Raw genomic sequence first — 19,679 nt, 5'->3', positions numbered from 1 at the left:
ATCCCTCTTCCATGATGGCACAATGTCTCATTCACTGAATTTATCTGCAGCTTTGAGAGTATAAGAACTGCTGCCCACGCCATGCTTGCTTAGGAAAGATTTGGCCCTATGTGCATAGGAATCAATTAACACACTGCTGCGATATGGAATGTGGCAGCTGTTTATAACATACAGCTACAAAACAATTTAGGACCGGAAGAGAAGAACACAGCACCCAATTGATATTAGGGAATTTAAAGTGGGCAAATTGTAATTACTCATATAGCAATTTGTCCTGGGGTAATGCCCCTATCCTTATAAAAAGTGCCATGGAATCATTAATAGCCACACCACTTAGAAACATTATAATTTCCTGTTCATTACATTATTAAAGCAGATCTATGGTGTGTCTAGTATGAATATTTGCTACCTATAGTTTTTCTCTTTTGAAAATCATAGAAATAAATTATTTGATGATCTATTGAATTGGGGTGATGATAGTAGCTTTCCAAAGGGAAATCTCAAATATACTTTATACTATACTTAAAGTCATATACTTTAATGTCAAAAAGGTCCCTGCAAACAGATACATTTCATGTGTACATTATTACATGCAAAGATTCATGGTTTTGAAGTATTTCAAAAAACTAATTCTGCTCCGGACTTAGGTATTGATTTGTAAGCTAAGTCGTGGGGTTTCATTTTGTTCATTTGCCCTCAAATGGAAGTAAGAAGACTGTTTGTATAGAAAAACTGGATGTTTCAATCCTCCTACACACTAATAAGAGATAACACAGAGAGATATACTGGATGCATGCTGGGATCAGTATGTATGGATATCACTGCTGCATACTTATGGGAGAGAGAAGTTTTATACATTTCCCAACAGGTGGCAGTAAATGTCAGTACTTTCTCCACTATTAAAAACTATCAGGCTTTGTATTTAGAAATAAAAAAAATCTCTTCTGAATTAGCTCTTTAAATCCATGATGCTTTATGACATTTCTAACTGCAGCTTATTCAAAACCACATATAGTCATACATTGTTTTCAGAGTTCCTGAATGTCAGTTGGAATTCTGCTAAAATATGGGAATTTCTTATGGCTTTTGATTTAATCAGGGTTGGCAACCTTTCAGAAGTGGTGTGCCGAGTCTTCATTTATTCACTCTAATTTAATACATTTTAACGTTTTTAGAAGGTCTCTTTCTATAAGTCTATAATATATAACTAAACTATTGTTGTATGTAAAGTAAATAAGGTTTTTAAAATGTTTAAGAAGCTTCATTTAAAATTAAATTAAAATGCAGAGCCCCCTGGACCGGTGGCCAGGACCCAGGCAGAGTGAGTGCCAGTGAAAATCAGCTTGCATGCCGCCTTTGGCACGTGTGCCATAGGTTGCCTATCCCTGGATTTGATAATCTGTACAACAGCAGTTTCGGAGAATCCCTCAAATTCTAATGGAACACATGTCAGTATGTTCATGAGAGTACCTATTGTCTTTACTGTATGTTTCTAAAATTCTGCACAGTGTTCTTATTTATTTAAGCTAAGACTCATGGTTAATTTGTATTCATTTCCTTGCAAGTTCATTGATTTACCTTGCTTGTAAATACCAAATTATGATTAAAGGTAAAGCAACAATACAGTAGGGGTTGTAAACTTTTACTAGATTGGTTCATACTCACATATGACAATTACCTTTAAAAAAAAAGGAAAGAAAAAGCTCTACATGAGTAAGATGATAGTGATATGTTGATCAATGCTATTTTTGTTGAGGCACTATACTTTTGAAAATGCTATTGTTCAAAGAGACAGTACCAAGGTCCTGTGGCAGTTAAGGAGTTCATGACACTCTTTGTTAGAACAAAAATGTTAACTCCAATGCTTTGGTCAAATTCAGACATGGATAATTACAGTCTGCATATCCAAATAGTACCCACAGTTTAAATTATATCCTCCACTTCCTGTCCTAAACTGTGGTATTGTTATGCCCTATGAAGCAGTTGCTGAATGTCACCCCAACAGTAGGTTAATTAAACTGGTGAGTTACATATCAGTTTAATCTCGTAAAACATTATGGGATCATCTGAATAGAAGGAGGTCTATACATTTAAGATATTATTATTATTGTTCATTAGTATTATGGAAGTGCCTAGAGGTTCAGGTTGGGGACCACTGTGCGCTAGGCTCCATGCACACATATATTAAAGAAATAGAGATTGTAAATTGTTTGGGGGCAGGGTCTATGTATGTCAAGATTCCCTCAAAGCCATATAGAGAGAACATGCCAACATCTATTAACAGAAGTTGTCCCTATTCTGAAAATCTTTTTCTAGATTAAAATATCACCAGTAATTGATACCATGATGCTTTGACATTGCAGTATAAAAGGGCTCAGGTGGGCTATGACAAATTGAATTTGTAGCATTTATTTATTCACTACAAAATAGGCAGCAAGTCTCCTTCAAATCAGCTACATTGTTTGTCATATTTAGTAAGCCAGGCACATTGACTGTATTGGAGAATTTCTATAGCATGGGGGAACAAGTTAAGATGTAATAATAAAACAGATCAAATGCTAGCATTGCTATTATTATTTGCCTTTTTGACTTGCAAACTCCACTGAAGCATCTTAGTAGGCCAGTGTACGCAGCACTTCCATGATACTATAGAACTGAACAATTATATTTTACTAGTTAGGTGTTTTCCCCCATCATTTGCTATGGATTTTTTTCCGCTCTAATAAATGCAATTAATTTTTGAAAGTGTTGTACACCATTCACCATGACCTGTTATGTATGAAATGGGTTCATTATGCAGAGATATTGGCCAACTGACACAAAGACAATATTTAATTAATGTAATTGACTTTAAAAAGTGTTTATTGACATTTTTAATCCTACTTGGTAGTAACAATTCATAATACGTCTGTTCTATTCAAGTTTCACATAGCAGGTAGAAAAACCCTGTGCTTTGTGAATCAATACAGCAGCCATTTCAAATCTGAAGGGATTACACCAACCATCATAGGTCAAAGATTGCTAAAACATTCCTAACAAAGAGCCTGGGATGCTGGATGGCTCCAACTGACTGGTAATGAGATATAGAGCATTTCGCCTTAGGGTCAGCCATTCTAATTCATCCTATGTCAGTAGTGACTAAAAGCCACAGTTATTTGAAGGCTGGTATCCGAATAAGCCTGGTAACCTTCAACACTCGGTGCTTTATTGAATATACATCTCCATAACAGCAACCAAACATAGGCATCAACTGATGCCCATGTGGGTTGTCTCAACCAAGAGGCCAAGGGCTGAAGTGTAAATTGCATATATCACCCCATGACTAACTTATTTCCATAACTGTCGTTATTTTACACAAAAGCTTGTATCCCTCATACATTGTTTTCTTGTCTTTTACATGGGGTTGGAAGGAAGGAGAAATATATATGGCATCCTGTCACTGCATCCACCTTTCCTTCTGCTTCCACTTCCCTCTCTCAAGGACCTGTGTTTTTTGTAACCTTTTTTCTAGATTGGCCACACTGGTCACTGTGGAGCGATGCAAGCTGTTCCTTTCGTATTATCCATTCTTTGTAATTATTTCTATTAACATAGTGCCTAGAAGCCTAAATGGGATTGTAGCCTAGTTACTTTTGCACATACTAAAAGACGGTCTTTGCCCCACATAGACAAATCATACAAAAGGTGGGACAAATGAAAGGCTATCATGCTCATTTTACAGATTGGAAATTGAAGAATAAGGTAGATTAAGTGATTTATCCAAAGTCACACAGGAAGTCTGTGGCGGGGCTGGGAATTGAACCCAATTACCTTCATTCCCAGTCCAGGACCTTAAAAACAAGACCATCAGTTCCTTTCAGACAACCCTTTCATACTTCTCAACCTTGAGGAGGTAGATCCTCTCCTCTGGGCAGACAGCAAAGAAGAGAGACCTAACTGAGGGAATTAAGCCATTTTTCTTGTGTAGAACAGCTGTGGCTTCCTTTCCTTTCCTTGCTTTCCCAAGAAGAAAAAATCAGATTTAAATTACTATGGGATAATGAGGTTCTTCTCTTTTTTCTGGATCATTTTTGCTGCAGTTTAAAATGATGTCTGAAAAACCTGACAACATTTTGTTTGCAGTGACAGATTCCATTTCTCAGAACTGCAGTCTAACTGTGCTGCAATTGATGTGCTTATTAAAGGTAGTGGAAGAAACGAAACCAACTTTAAGCCATCAAGCAATATGTGCTTGAAGACTGGATCGGAAACTTCCCTGTGACTAGAAATGTATCACTGTGAAACATACAAAGAAGCACAGAATGGAAATGTCTACATTGGCAGATAGCCAGCTCATTGCATTCCACAAAAACTTGGTTTGGCATTTGCTTTGTGGGTTAACAGAAAAATATTCAAGAAATGCAGTCAAAACCCACCCTAAAACCATGGCTTATTTAACAATTTAAGGTTCAACGTGTCATGTTACAACAAGTAGATTCTCTCTCATTACTTATGCTCTATGATGTTATAGCAGATCCTGTGCAGCAGAACAGAGCAGCAGGAGGCAAAGAAAAGTTACCAAATCTGTTAAATAATCATTTATGAAAGACAACCAGCCGTTCAGGAGATGTCCTATGTCTCATGGAAAAATGTGAGTAAGAAAGAATATAATGGTGTGTGTCTGTGAAACAGGCAACAATTAATTGTTGGCTCTATGCATTAAACAGTTCTCCCTGTTTGGAGAGGGGACCCATATTTCTACTGAACCCTAGAGGAAATATTTGTAGTTATGGCCAGCTCTACACCATTGCAAGAAAGGATTTGTGCTACTCTCACTGACTTTAAAGGGATCATGACTTAAATGGCGAGGGATAGCTCAGTGGTTTGAGCATTGGCCTGCTAAATCCAGGATTATGAGTTCAATCCTTGAGGGGGCCACTTAGGTATTGGGGGCAAAATCAGTACTTGGTCCTGCTAGTGAAGGCAGGGGACTGGATTAGATGACCTTTTAAGGTCCCTTCCAGTCCTAGAAGATAGGATGATGTGACTCAATATTGCTTACTGTATATAATGAAGAAATATCCCTTTGAAGAATAATGCTGGCACAGGTAGAGAGGGGGAATTAGAGTCCAGGGTCTATGACATCTCTCTGCCCACTGGGAGTTCCCTTAGCAGGAGAATCTGGCCCTTAATCTAGGCACCTTTTAATGCCATGTGGCCATAAATTATTCCATGACAAGTTATTCCATTGTCTATGATTATAAATGTTTCCAAGCTGCCAGTATTTATACTTTGCTAGATCGATGTGTGTTTGTTTTCATTAAGTGCCAAAAGGTACAGCAGAGCTTCGTAGGATTATTTGAAAACAAGTCAGAAAGCAATAATAAGGCAGGCAAGAAGGATCTTTGTGTTGTATTAGGGATTTAAGTATATAATTAGGGAAGTTAGTATAATTCTCCATTGTAAAAGCAAATACAAATAGCTAGTCTAGTTATTTTGATGCATAAATATTTGATCTGAAATAATGTATTGAGTATCCCCAACATCCTCAAAAAACAAACAAATAAACAAACAAAAACAAGCAAAGAACTGTTGATTAAACAGTCTCCAAGGTGGAAGAGAAACACTCTGACTTACTTTTGGGATTTAACAACAACAACAACATCTTGCCCTTCTAGGGTAGGGTTACCAGATAGCAACTGTGAAAAAAGTTGGTGGGGGGAAATAGGCACCTATATAAAAAAAGTCCCCCAAAACAGGACTTTTTTTTAATGGAGATATCCTATCTTGTAGAGCTGAAAGGGACCTTGAAAGGTCATTGAGTCTAGGCCTGTGCACCTTCACTACACTAGCAGGACCAAGTACTGATTTTGCCCCAGATCCCTAAATAGCTCCCTCAAGGATTGAATTCACAACCCTGGGTTTAGCTGGCCAACACTCAAACCACTGAGCTATCCCTCCCCCCATCTGATCCACCTATTCTAGGGCCTTATCCAAAGTCCATTGAAGTCAATGGTTCCTGTTCATTTCAATGGGTTTTGGATGGGGGCTCAATTGTGCATTTCATGTGAGGATCTTAGAGCATTCGATAAATCTTGTCTAAACCTCCCAACATCCCTGTGTAATAGATAAGTGTTATGAAGAAAACTAAAATACAGAATCTGAAGGACACATTTTCAAAGACACTTGCACTTACACACATGAAAATGTGCAAGGTGTGAGCATACAAATGTAGCTCATTGTTTAAGTGTTTTACTCTAATGGCTGGTGCACATAGAGGATTGGAGTCTACTACTGCTTCAACCTACTGTAGTTACCTTTATAGCTTGAGTGGAAGTGGCTTGTATTTTCAGTGCTGAAGGTCCTAGGTTTAATTCTCACTGATGATCCATGGTGGGGTCATTAAACAAAAGCTGGTGTTTGTGTGTATGTACAAACTGTGGCTTGTGGGTAAAAATATCGATATGCATGTCCAAATCAAGGCTACATGCATGCACGTGAAATTTGTTAAAAGTCAATGTGCAGTTTAGCACACTTACTTTTGAAACTGTGCCCCTCACTGACTTGACTAAGGTTACACAGCGAGTCATTTACAAAGCTGGGAATAGAACTCAGGAATCCTGGGTACCAGTCCTATATACTATTTATACCAAAAGCCTGTACTAATGTACAGTATATCAGTATCTCAGAGTTGCTAATCATATTTGTGCTTTACTCAGTGATTCTTTCTCTTATCTTTTCTGATCATACACTGAAGTAACAATGGTTAAAATATAAATATATCTGAATCAGGCATGACTGGATTAGTGCTAAAAATATATTGGGGTTATATCTGACAATGCAGGGGGTTGTTTAAAATAAACTCAATTAAGGCATTACAGGATTTTCTGCAGTGCTTCCCATATACCTATTTTCATCACTGCAATTTATGTTTTTCACCATTTGTGTTATATTTACTCATCACAAGAATGATTTAGAAAGGAATGTGAGGGACGTGGTACATGTCTAACCACTATTTCAATGGCCAGCTACATACTGCTTAATTGTGTTTGTCATTATAGACTCTCTCAGAATGCACAGCTGAACTTTCCCCCACATTTGAGCCACAAAGCTCTGTTAAGTCCGCAGAGGGCACTTTTACTTGCCCCTCTGTTCTTTCTGGCTCAGAGAGGCTCCTATTGCATTCACATGGAAAAGTTGCTTTCAGTGGACCAGGCTGGTCCCTGCTCGAGTGTTGGCTGTTATAATGCACAAGACATGAACACACCACAAATCCAGAGGTAATCCTTTTATTAACTTCCACACACTCAGTGAGACTCTTTTAGAAGTACTCACCCACATTCTGCCACTGTCCAAGGGAATCCAAGGTGGTATAACTTACAAGATAAGGAGTTGGCAGGACTTACTTTGACTTACACCTTCTTACAGCTTGCTGGAAGTTTCACCAACCTGCGCTGGCTTTGAATTGGATCTCTAGAATCCAGCCAGGAGATGGGGGTTACACTAATGGTCAAATCCACTCTAGCATCTGGCTATCAGCTGGCATACACAATGCTCTGCAAGTCTGAACCTGGTGGATGAAACTTCCAGTACTCAAAATGAATTTGACTCATGCCTACTTATCATACAAAGATCATTTAGTTCTGTGTCAGAACAACAGGCCTTTGCTTGTTCAGTCTATGGTGTGGTTACTGCACACCCTACTGTTGGTGTATAAGGAACAGGACAGAGATCTCAGAGCTGAATCTCCCCAGTCACGGGAAGACCCTACCAATAGATCAAAATTTGAGAAAGCAGAAGCACACAGTTGCTTATGGCTGTGTGGAAAGGTAACATGCATCCCTGTGTACTGTTCAGCAACCTTTATGCGGTGTATAGGAATTGATGATAAAAATGACAATATTCCCAGTTCTGCCATCACATAGCCTTCGGATAGTGATGAATACTGCCATATGAATAGAATAGAATTTCAGTGACATATGGGGGCTATATGAAAGTGTGAAACTAATACTAAAAATGATGGATTGAGAAAGCCAAAGCAAGCCAAGCAGAAACTTCCTTTATGAGGTTATGAGTCGAGAGTTCACAGATGGCAAGTGGATATTTTGTTTACAAAATGCCATAAAGTAAGATAATAAAGCCCAATTAAGGGAGTAACAGAGACACTACCATTTCCAAGTAATGATTGTAGAGTATTGCTTTCCCTGTATTTAAAGGGACACTGTCAAAATAAAAATCCAAAACCCACTCTGCCTGCAGATATCAGAGGGGTAGCTGTGTTAGTCTAGATCTGTAAAAAGCAACAAAGAGTCCTGTGGCACCTTATAGACTAACAGACGTATTGGAGCATAAGCTTTCGTGGGTGAATACCCACTTTGCATGCACATGAGTCTGACAAAGTGGGTATTCACCCACGAAATCTTATGCTCCAATACGTCTGTTAGTCTATAAGGTGCCACAGGACTCTTTGTTGCTTTCTGCCTGCAGATGTATCAAAGGGCAGAATGTATTTAAAATGTAGCTGTCAAGGCTGTATCCCCACTTTGAACTTTAGGGTACAATGTGGGGGCCTGCATGAAGACTTCTAAGCTTAACTACCAGCTTAGCTCTGGTCCGCTGCCACCATCTCAAGCTAATTCCCTTCCCTGGGAAGCCTTGAGAGACCTTCACCAATTCCCCGGTGAATACAGATCCAAACCCCTTGGATCTTAAAACAAGGAGAAATTAACCATCCCCCTCCTTTTTCCCACCAACTCCTGGTGAATACAGATCCAACCCCCTTGGATCTAAAACAAGGAGAAATTAACCATTCCCCCTCCTTCCTTTCACCAACTCCTGGTGAATCAAGATCCAAACCCCCTGGATCTTAAAACAAGGAGAAATTAACCATTCCCCCTCCTTCCTTTCACCAACTCCTGGTGAATCAAGATCCAAACCCCCTGGATCTTAAAACAAGGAGAAATTAACCATTCCCCCTCCTTCCTTTCACCAACTCCTGGTGAATCAAGGTCCAAACCCCTTGGATCTTAAAACAAGGAAAAATCAATCAGGTTCTTAAAAAGAAGGCTTTTAATTAAAGAAAAAGGTAAAAATCATCTCTGTAAAATCAGTATGGAAAATAACTTTACAGTTATTTGTTAGTCTCTAAGGTGCCACAAGTACTCCTGTTCTTTTAACTTTACAGGGTAATCAAACTTAAAGAGCTCAGAGAACTCCCTTCTAGTCTTAGGTTCAAAGTACAGCAAACAAAGATAAACACTCTAGTAAAAGGTACATTTACAAGTTGAGAAAACAAAGTAAAACTAAGACGCCTAGCCTGGCTATTTACTTACAAGTTTGAAATAGGAGAGACTTGTTTAGAAAGATGTGGAGAACCTGGATTGATGTCTGGTCCCTCTCCGTCCCAAGAGCGAACGAACACCCAAACAAAGAGCACAAACAAAAGCCTTCCCCCCCCCCCCAAGATTTGAAAGTATCTTGTCCCCTTATTGGTCCTTTGGGTCAGATGCCAGCCAGGTTACCTGAGCTTCTTAACCCTTTACAGGGAAAAGGATTTTGGAGTCTCTGGCCAGGAGGGGTTTTATAGTACTGTACACAGGACAGCTGTTACCCTTCCCTTTATAGTTATGACAGTAGCTTTCTCTGTATTAATAATAATACATTGTATTTTTTAAAATTATTTTTTTTGTCACCACTTATGCTGGTTCTTCACTTTTTGCCCTTCGGCCAGTTTGGACAATATAACCTGAGAGGTCAGTTATTCTTTTGTTCCTAGTCAGTTGTACTTCCTGCTCTGCACTGGGCATTAGCCCAGTACCGTTATGTCTATGATGAAATCAGAGCACTGCAGGGTAAGATTTAAATACATCTGCTTCCAACAAAATTCCAAATGAAAATAGAAAGCATTAAATATACTTCTATTCTATATTTGGTTCTATCTAAGGTATTATATAGCATCACCAAAACAGCTGAATGTCTCAGTCTTTTCTGTATTTATGTACACGACATCCCTGTGAGATAAGGAAGTACAGACGGGGCACAAAGAGACTAAAGCCATGTCTACACCATAGGTGTACAGCAGCACAGCTGTGGTGCTGCAGTTCCATAGTGTAGATGTTTCCTATAGTGATGGAAAGGTTTTTTTTCCATTGCTGTAGGTAATCCACCTCTCTGAGCAGTGGTATCTAGGTCAATGGAAGAATTCTTCTGTCAACCTAGCCGTGTCTACACTGGGGGTTAGTTTGACATAGCTATCACTCTAATGGGTATGAATTTTTCACATCCCTGAGCACTGAAGCTGGCAAGCTAAATTTTAAGCGTAGACTAGGCCTAAGTGACTTGCCAGGTTCATGCGGAAAGTCTGTGTCAAAGCAGGGAACTGAACCCATGTCTGACAATTTGCCCAGGCTAGCGCCCTAACCACTGGAACATCCTTCATCTCATGGTTAATGCTGCTCCCCCCACTCCCTTCTTTAACAACTAGACCTGAAGCTGATAACTACTTCCCTTTAAGGTTAGCAGCCACAAGCAGGCACGGTAGAAGAGGCTATTCCATTAGCATCACCTTGCTTCCACCATTGCTTCTGAATTTGGCCCCAAATCTTTTCAACTATAGTGTTTATTTAGGATGCCCATAGCTAGATCCTATTACCTTCTTTTGTTCCTGCATGTTTGCCTCTGCTTTTCCATACATCTCTCCCTTAAACTCTTCCCCCCCAATTTTCTTCCATCAGCCACAGGAGTAGCTGTGATTTAGCTCAGGTTAAAATGGTTGTTGATCATTGAAGTGAATTTGGTGCTCATGAATGGTACTGAATGGATAGCCCTGGAGAATAGATTTCACTCTGTATTTATCCACAGAAAGGGAGCAGCTATGCCAATGTCTGAAGCTGATTCAGCTGTGTGCCTGTTTCAAGGGAGATTTTTAAAAGCACACTTGGGCACACCTAAGCACACCTAATTCTAAGCATGCCTTTGAAAACCCCCACCTCCCTGTTTTGTAGGAGTATGAGGGAATTCAGTCTCTATAGCCTATTCAGCCCTGTGTCTCTCTGCTGAGACTGCCAATGTGATTAGAGTAGTGTTTTGTGATTACTTGGGTATCTGTTCATTATCTTCAGCTCACACAAAAATATGACATGGACCTTTTTACAGCAGCACATGTTAGCATATATTAAATTCATGGCCCAATGACATACACTTTAGCATTTCTGATTCTACACAGTAGAGGGCAGTGAAATACAAACACACTCTCTCTCTCACTGGTCTATTACAATATGAACATGAAACTCACAGGTATCCACAAATGAGTGCAACTAGAAGATACATGTAAAATACAATTCTTCACTTCACCCCATTTAAACTGGTGACGTTTGAGTGCCTTACAGTTTAAGGGCTAAATTTTCTACCAGGATAAATTGTTCCAGCTCCATTAACTTCAGTGGACCTCTGCTGATTTGTTAAAAAAGGTACAATACAGTATTTAATGAGTTGCAGATTGTATATTTTGAGTCAACCCCAACTGAAACTGTCTGTACGTACACAGACAGACAGACAGACACACACACACTTTGACAAGTAGGCCGCGTTCATGCTCAAATGGCCCAAATACATTTTTATGAATAGGGCTCTTACCATGGCAACCTAACATTGTCATGTTGATTATTCAGGAGTGAATTATTAATGGTTTTCAGCAACAGAAAATTCAATATTACATTCATTGTAGCTGTGGACTGTGATGTTGAGTGCCTCGTTGTGAAAACGCCAGGAGACTTTTGTAGCAGAAAAGGTCACACTGTGCTATGTAGGCCATAAGCCTCTTTCTTTTATTTATTTATTTATTTATTTTATCCACAAACTATATGATCTATTTTTCAGAGCCTTTAAGCAGCCGCAGCAGTTTAATCCAATACAGCATCTAATGAACACAAAGAGTGGGCTATGTTTTAAAGATAATTTCTTTCATATTTTTCCCTTAAGTTTCAAAAATCAAATAACCAATTTCATTAACAAATAAGACTATTTTTATGTCTAAAGTACTTTTTGCCCTTTAATAAACGAATACTTTAAATTATAATCTAAGCAGTAATTTTAGAAATCATGATTCAAGAAATAATGTTGCTGGCATTTCCTGGCTTTTTACACAGCTTTTCTTGGCAGAGATGGGATGGTTGTAGAGATGGGCCTGAAAGCCTCTGAGTTTGCATCTGGGTGGACTAAAACTTTCCAGATGTTCACTGATGCACAGATCCAGGGGTTTGTTCCAGGCCAGTATACAGGTAGGGATAAATTTTGATGTTTGGATTATCTAAGTGAGGATAAATAGAGCGTTCAGGTCCAAAGTTTTAGCTTGAACTATTTATTAGTTAAATAATACATCTCATCTTTATTCTCCTCAGAAAGAGTCTCCTAACATTTTGTTTTGCAAAATTTCCCAAAACTCTCTTAAGAGGCTTAAACCCAATTTTTTTTCTATGGATTGATGCACATCTCAAAATGGAATCAAAGGGAACCACAGGGATAGTTATGAGGGCAGGCCTTATCCTTACCTTAAAATCATGTACATTTGTTCTGTTATCGCAGACACATTATCCTATTGTTGTGGAAGGTCCAGAACTATTCCTACAAGACCTACAAAACTGGATATCAGAATGTTCAGCTTTTCAAAAGATGTGAGTGACTGAACACTATAGGCGTCCATATAACAGCTTTAAAACATTATGAAGCCTGATCTTTCTTCACTGAGTTCTCAGAGGTGTGGACAATAGGTTTCTCTGATTAGTCAATTTGTCTTTGCACTGAGTCTTTTCTTATCTGCACTGAAGCGTTTTGTTGATGGCTCCTGTCACAGTAACATTTTCAAATTATTGGAGAAAATGTTGAACATTTGTTCTTAAAGAGAAACATAGAGTTCATTTAAGTTTGACTTAAGGAATTTATAGATAATAACATATGCTGCTTGCCTCAGTCTGTGAGGGTATCATACTTGTGCCTTAGGGAACTGAAGGCCTTTAATTAATACATTAGGGACCAAATTCAACCTTGGCATAAGTGGATGCAAATCCCAATGAAGTCAATTGTAGTTATGCTCAAGTATAAAAGGGCAAAATTTGGCTCTAAGGCTGACGATTGCTGTGAAGAAGTGGATGATTTAATGAATGTCAATAGTTTTACTGATTATCTGACTGGAACTAATGCAGCTCCCAAAATGTTCTCATGTTAAATTTGGGATGGATTCTTCGGGTCTTTCATTATTTGCGTTCTTCAAGGTCCTGTTAGGATCATGAAGGGGACCTTTCTAGGACAGAACATTATTTCCCTTCAAAAACTGGTAATTCAGCATGGTACAGGGTGCAACTAGCTCTGTCTTCATTCTTTGTGGATTTAGGTTTAGAGCTACTTATGTTTTGGGGCCAAATTCAGGCTTGGTGTGGGCAGGTGCAACTTGACTGAAGTCTAGGGAAGCTGAGCATGACTACACTAGACCAATTCCGTTTGCTGATGATATCTTGATTCTACTTCTGTTACATGGTGCCCATAGAGTCCTTCCACTCCTACCTTTCCATACAGTGATGGTGCATATGCTCAAGCTTCATTTTATGTTGACAAGAAGTTTTATAACCTTGAGGATGCAGATTTTCCCCACAGCTCTCCTCTAGCTCACTTTACACTCCAGATGGGCATTACTATGCAGGAACAAGAACAAAGACAGGTTTGATGTACTTGGATGGAAAAAGAGTGCTAAGGGTCTAGGGCAGGTGCTGCTTCCTCATCAGCCAAACAGACATGAACCATATCTGCTCAGTTGCCCATCACAGGACTTTAATGAGCACACTGAAAAAATGAAACAGGGGAAGTAGAGAGGTAACAGTCATTGCTTTGCAGAGGCACCCACCTGGTGCATTGCTCATCGAAAAGACAATAAACTGAAGAGCAGGTGGCTTTGCTGACAGTCATTCAAGTCAGCTCATGCTTCACTGCACCTTGACAGAAAGGAATGTGCGTTCCCATTACTGAGAAAACTATAGGAATTCAATAATTGATAAAAACAGGGGGCAGACTAACCCCAGCAACTGATCTAGAATATACAGCACAACAGCTGGCTACTTGGAGAGACTGAAAGGTAGAGTGAGAGTTTTGCACACACAAGTATGGGGAAGTTTTCTATATTAGTCCACCAAAATAAGAGAGCAAAGCAGGGTTGTTACTTATCTTTATAAGGGGAGAAAACTCAGTAAGTTTGTGTGAAGTTTTAAGTATCTGAGAATCATGTGGTGTGTGTGCTTAGCACAGGATTTTCCTCTAATATTTGAGCAGCATGCTGAGATGTAGAACTCCAGAGTTAAACATGCATTTGCACTTCCAAGGAGGAGAAGGAATTCATTAGCTTTATCCAAGGAGATATAATTAGGAATAGTGAGATAGAATGAAACAAAGTAGAAATTAGATTGAGTATCCAGAAAAAATTCCAAATGAATGGATGTATTTATTTATTAATTATGAGATTCATTAGGCTGTGACAGTTTCCCAAGAGAAATAGTAGGGAACTTCATCCCTACTATTATTTCATCCTTTAACTGTGGATTGGTCAAATCACTCAACTATACTACAGGGAACAATCCTAGATTGTCATGTGTGATGGCCTAAATGACCTAATATATGCGTCTGTTTTATCTCTTATTTTGTTGGGGGGGGGGGGGAGATTTTCAAGGGCACAATGGAAATTAGGAGCCTACCTCCTCTCATCAATTCTTGGTGAGAGGTGGGTAGTCTAACTGGCTTTAAAATCTCCCCCTGGAATGTTTTGGGGATACAGTCAGTGGGCACAGCACAACTGATGGAGAAGGATCACCTATCCACCTGCATAGTCTATGCTCATCACTGTGATGTCTGATCACTTTCAAAAGGCCAGCTTTGTTCTAGGAGGGAAAGTATGTCTCTTAGCACTATGTGCATGAAAAAGGCTCAGATTGCCAGTCTGAGGTAAGCACGTCCAAATGGCTAGGACCATGGGAGATCCTGAACCATATGTCAATGGATACTAAACAACAGGGATAAAAAAAGACTCAACATGTGAGCAGTGTGTGTAATTTATCACACCCGCACTCAGTCTGCCATTAGGGGATGTTTTAACTGCTCAGTAAAGGCAGAAGTAATCATGATTCAGAAATAACAGACAACTCCCTCTTCCTCATCACTGTAAAAGGAAACATTACCAATCAAATAGCAAGAAATGCAATAAAATGCTCAGGAAATGCCTTTGGGGTTTTGGAGCATGGAATTTTTTCTCAGCTCTTCTATCATTATTACCATGCAAAGCCCCAGGGGCCTGATGTAATGGGTCTAAAGGATGGCTGGCTGGCTAATGCTCCAGAAATCCTTCTAACGCAACAATATGTAGGTGAATGGGAACGGGCCAGGTCTCTCAGCTGATGTGATTAGGACAATTTTTTTGCACACATTCTTTGCTTCACATGAATGAGATAAATAGTGAATTACTGCAGGCTCAAGGGGCTTTCTTTCTAGCAAAAACAATTCCTCTTCTTGCTGGTATTTTCCACCCACCCTAGTACTAACTTTCATATCTTTTCCTCTTTTCCAGCTAGGAGGCAGCCAAGTCATTTGTTATTCCAACAACTGTATCCATGGTGCTCTTTGCACAGACTGACAGGAGTTAAATGCTACCATAATCAGCCAGCTGACTTCCCCTTCAGAGGTGGTATGAATTGCTGCCAGGAATCTAAGACCTGAAATTCATGCCCAAAATAGGACAAAACACTACCACTAGAGTCTTATTTATGAGATCTAGTGGAGTATCACTGAGATATTTGCATGTATTTACAAGGCACTCAACTGCCCAGTAATTCAACAAATATCCCATGCTTAAAAGCAGATTGGTGTATCATTTTAGGAAAAATTGCAAAGTCTGCAGTCTTTTCTTGTAGGTATTTGTATCTCTGTCTCCAAAATGGAGAGGAAAATGCTGGGATTATGTAGCATAGAAGAGAAGAGTTATAGCCCAATTTTGCAAAACTTGCTCTGTTAGCTGACTGGGATGAGAGCAGTGTAGCCTAGTGGCCAGAGTGGGTAGCCGGAGCCAAAATCAAGGGTAAAACCTGAAGGTAGAAAGTGAGAACTGGAGCCCAGGGTCAAGCTGGATCTGTAGTCAGGAGCCAGAGGTGGAGGTCAAACTGGAGGTCAGTAACTGGAGTGGGCAGGGTAGCAGGCAAGGAGGAGTTTAAGGCAAGGGCAGGAGCAGAAGGAACAAGGTAATGCAGGAACATGCACAGTGGTGGGTAAGAGCATTGAGAAACCAGCAAGCTGCTTCTCCTGCTGCAGCCAATCAGGTGGTGGGACCAGTCTGCCAGCCTGCTGCAGGACAGCTGTACTGATGAGGCTTCCTGGAGACTAGCCCTGCTGCAGGCCCCAATTCCTGACACTCTCACAAGCAGTCCCATTGAAGCGAATAGGGCTACGTGCATAAAGAAGAGTTGCAGAATTGAGCCCTTTATAGATATTTAACATTGTAGGGCCAGGTTCTCTGCTTCACTGAGCCGATGCCTGGTGAAGCAGGGAGGAGCCTGAGAGGGACCCTGTTATAGCTCCTTTGCTGAGTCTCTGCCATCCCTGGCTCCAGTGCAGGTTAGGGCAGCCTCTCTCATACATTATAACACAATATAATATCACGGGCTGCCCATAAATCTGCCACCCATAAGTCCCTCTCCTCTTCAATAACTGAGAAAAGAGACCTTTGGTAGTCATATAAGCTAAAATAAAGGTAACAAAATCTCAGGCCTAATGCAAGAAAACTAGAGACAGGTGTGAGTCCTGCCTCTTTAAAATACAGTGAGTAATTACAGGAAGAACTGTGTGAATTTGTTTCTCCCTAGTGATTCTAAAAATACCCCAAGAAAGAAAGAGAAACAAAGTAAGAAAAACACAGGTGTGTGGAGCCCTCCCTCCCCCAGACACTATTAAAATTACACTAGAATCTTAAACAGGGAAGTGTCACAACCATTCTAGCTGCCTTTTTGTAGTTCATTTACAATAGGTCTTCTCTTCAATGGGGTGGATATAAAGGAGGATTAATTGAAAAGCCATTTGGTATCTTCTTGCAGCTCATCACAAATCTGAGCTAAGATTTATCAAGAGATCAGCCTTGTCCACGGAGCAGCAAAGATTAGCCAGGCTTTAAAATAAAACTCCTTGAAAAAGTTCACTAAAAATAAACTGTCATGCTTTTATCCAGAAAGAGCTTCAAGGACTACAAAAGAAGGGTAGTGCTTAAGACAACATGGGCTCACATTCAAAGAAAGAACACACTTGATTTGTTTTGAAATGAGTGAAATCTTAATGTGGATACATGTGGTTTTCTTTAATAGCTTTGTATGTGGGCAAATCTTGGTATCCATCAGAACTGGCACTTCGCATAAGCAGACTAAACAATTGCTTAAGGCCCTGAGCAGCTCAAGGCCCCCCTCACTTTTTATTATGCATTGTGTTTGTGTGTGTGGGCAGGGGGAATATTCCTGTTTAGGGCCCCCAATGTGCTAGCTCCCCCTCTGGTACTCATGATATTCAAGTGACATATTTTACAAACTCTAAAAGCTACTTCCAAAAGTTAAATGGTGCTCTGTCATTAAACAATCCAACCAACCAACCAACAAGTTAGTATACATTAGAACTATTCAATTAAAAAGGCAACAAGACATTGAAATCTATTGGGTGCCACAATAGCTTTCTTTGAATCAGGTTTCAAACAGGAATTATTTTGGAGTCGTTCTATGGCCTGTGTTATACAGGAGATCAGACTAGATGACCTCCTGACCCTCTGGCCTCCAAATCTATGAATCTGTAAATTTGAAAAATCCTTACGTTTATTTGTGATTTAGGGAACCCCTTAATAAATGAAAGCGATGGATAGCAGATTCTGCTGGTTGAGTTTGAAAAGTAAACAATCGGATGACTCCTCAAGTCAGCACAAATGGGGAAAACATACACACTGCCTTAAAACAAGCCTCAAATGGCTGTTGTGAAGGATGATAATTAGCAAGACTGAAGGCAATCAAGTAATCAAGGCCCTTACTGTTTGTTTTTAGTAAAGTTTATTACAGATTTAACGTGACATTAGATAGTTTTAGTGGAGACAATTAAAAAAAGCAAGCAACCCATTAAGTCTATATTATTTGCATTATAACACCTAGAAGCCCTAATCATGAACCAATACCCATTGTGATAGGCACTGTAGAAACACACATTTTCTAGTCCTTAAAACATACACATTAGTTATTTGGAGCACCAATATTTCTACAGTAATACTTGGATAGTTAATATTCCATTTGCACCTGCTATAGGAAAACATTAGCTGTTTTGTTTCTGGTGATATTCTAAATGTAGTTTTTAATGGTGGATTTTACTGTTAAGCATGAGTGAATTCCATAGCCTACATGTACCAAAGGTTGCTGTTATTGCCATCTAGGGTGAAATGAAGACAGGGTGTGCCTCCTAAAAAATAGGATCAGGTACCTCAGAGCATGTAGTTCTGTGGAAAAATCGTTGACTTTTTCTTCATTAATTCAGAAAGTTCTGCTAATCTCCCAAATTGAAAACGTAGGGTTTGTTTGTTTGTTTAAACTTAAGAATATCAGCAAGGTATCTTTTCACACATGCCTACTGCAGTCTGTTGAGCTGTTTATGGATCTAGCACCTTGGCCAAGTTAATTGTTGATGTAAACAAAGATGCAAGTGAAGTATCAGTGGCAGCAAGGGGGTACAGTTGGGCCCTGTCTGGTATGAGATGATCAGAAAATGACTTGCACCAATTTGGCTTTCAGTGAGTGTGCAAAACGAGTGTAATATACACACCAAGCAGATGGAGAGGATGTGGCAAGAAAAGTAACTAAGGTAAAGCAAAGCACTCTTTGAAGTTAACACATGCCTTGAACCTGACTTTAATAATGGGGACCTGCTCATGGGGATGGTTCCCTTTGCAAGATCAAGGCCCCATTCCATAACAAATGAGTTCAGATTCTACTGTTGTATCACACACTCCTGTCCATTTTCAGAATAACTTGCACCTGATGTGCTACTTACATTACTGTCTTCAGTATTTGGAAGATGGCTCAAACTTACATGGAAGTTCCACTGTTTACTCCAGTCTGACTATGATCCCTTGATTCTCCCAGAAGAGTCTTTGGGAAAGTTTATTAATAGGATCAGGAATGGAGGGGAATGTGTTGGACATGCACTTGAGACTTATATTCCACTTACGTCTTTGATAGATTTATGAATGGGCTGGCCCACCGTCCAGAAGACATGAATCAAATCATGAGCTTCAATCAGATGGGGGAGGAGGAAAATTCTCAAAAGTACCTGAGAAATTAGGCTCCTAAGTCACGTAGGCATTTTTGAACATTTTACCTGAGATTCTATCATCAGATCTATCAAGGACTATCATCAGATGACCCATTTCTCTTCCCACTAGATCTAAGAAAATCAGAAATGCTATTATCACGTTCAACAAGGATCCTGGAAAATGATGATAACTGTCATTAATACGTTACCATTTGTTTTCCCTAGACTGTGACCTTTTAGGGATGTGGTGGACAGATGGGTTACTTTACTAAAATGTCATCTTAGTGCTTGATGAAGTGGGGACTTGAATTGATTAAACTCTGCCATTATTCTGGGTGGCAGACTTT

The 19,679-nt window shown here is 39.6% G+C and overlaps 1 protein-coding gene and 1 long non-coding RNA gene across 5 annotated transcripts in view; one reads left to right on the top strand and one right to left on the bottom strand.

The window, feature by feature from the left end:
* LOC135983101 (uncharacterized) overlaps positions 1-9,405 on the bottom strand; it is a 57,884-nt gene extending 48,479 nt beyond the window's left edge. Inside the window, exon 1 of the long non-coding RNA XR_010600595.1 lies at positions 9,312-9,405. This is a non-coding gene — a long non-coding RNA (uncharacterized LOC135983101). The remainder of the gene's footprint in view (positions 1-9,311) is intronic.
* The window catches only part of SLC1A2 (solute carrier family 1 member 2), a 133,841-nt gene that overhangs the window by 13,898 nt on the left and 100,264 nt on the right, over positions 1-19,679 (top strand). For 2 of the 4 annotated variants that reach the window (XM_065592756.1, XM_005304531.4), the window contains exon 2: positions 4,511-4,630. The exons of 1 other annotated variant lie outside the window; for it this stretch is intronic. In XM_065592756.1, coding sequence (XP_065448828.1) covers positions 4,581-4,630 — 50 coding nt within the window. In that variant the 5' untranslated portion in view covers positions 4,511-4,580. The remainder of the gene's footprint in view (positions 1-4,510; positions 4,631-19,679) is intronic. One more of the 4 variants, XM_065592752.1, reaches the window with a different exon arrangement.

The sequence above is a fragment of the Chrysemys picta genome, chromosome 4 (assembly GCF_011386835.1).
Source record: "Chrysemys picta bellii isolate R12L10 chromosome 4, ASM1138683v2, whole genome shotgun sequence".
In the NCBI taxonomy this organism is placed as follows: Eukaryota; Metazoa; Chordata; order Testudines; family Emydidae; genus Chrysemys; species Chrysemys picta.
The sequence above is the reverse complement of the archived record's forward strand: the minus strand, read 5'-3'. Positions and strand labels throughout refer to the sequence as shown.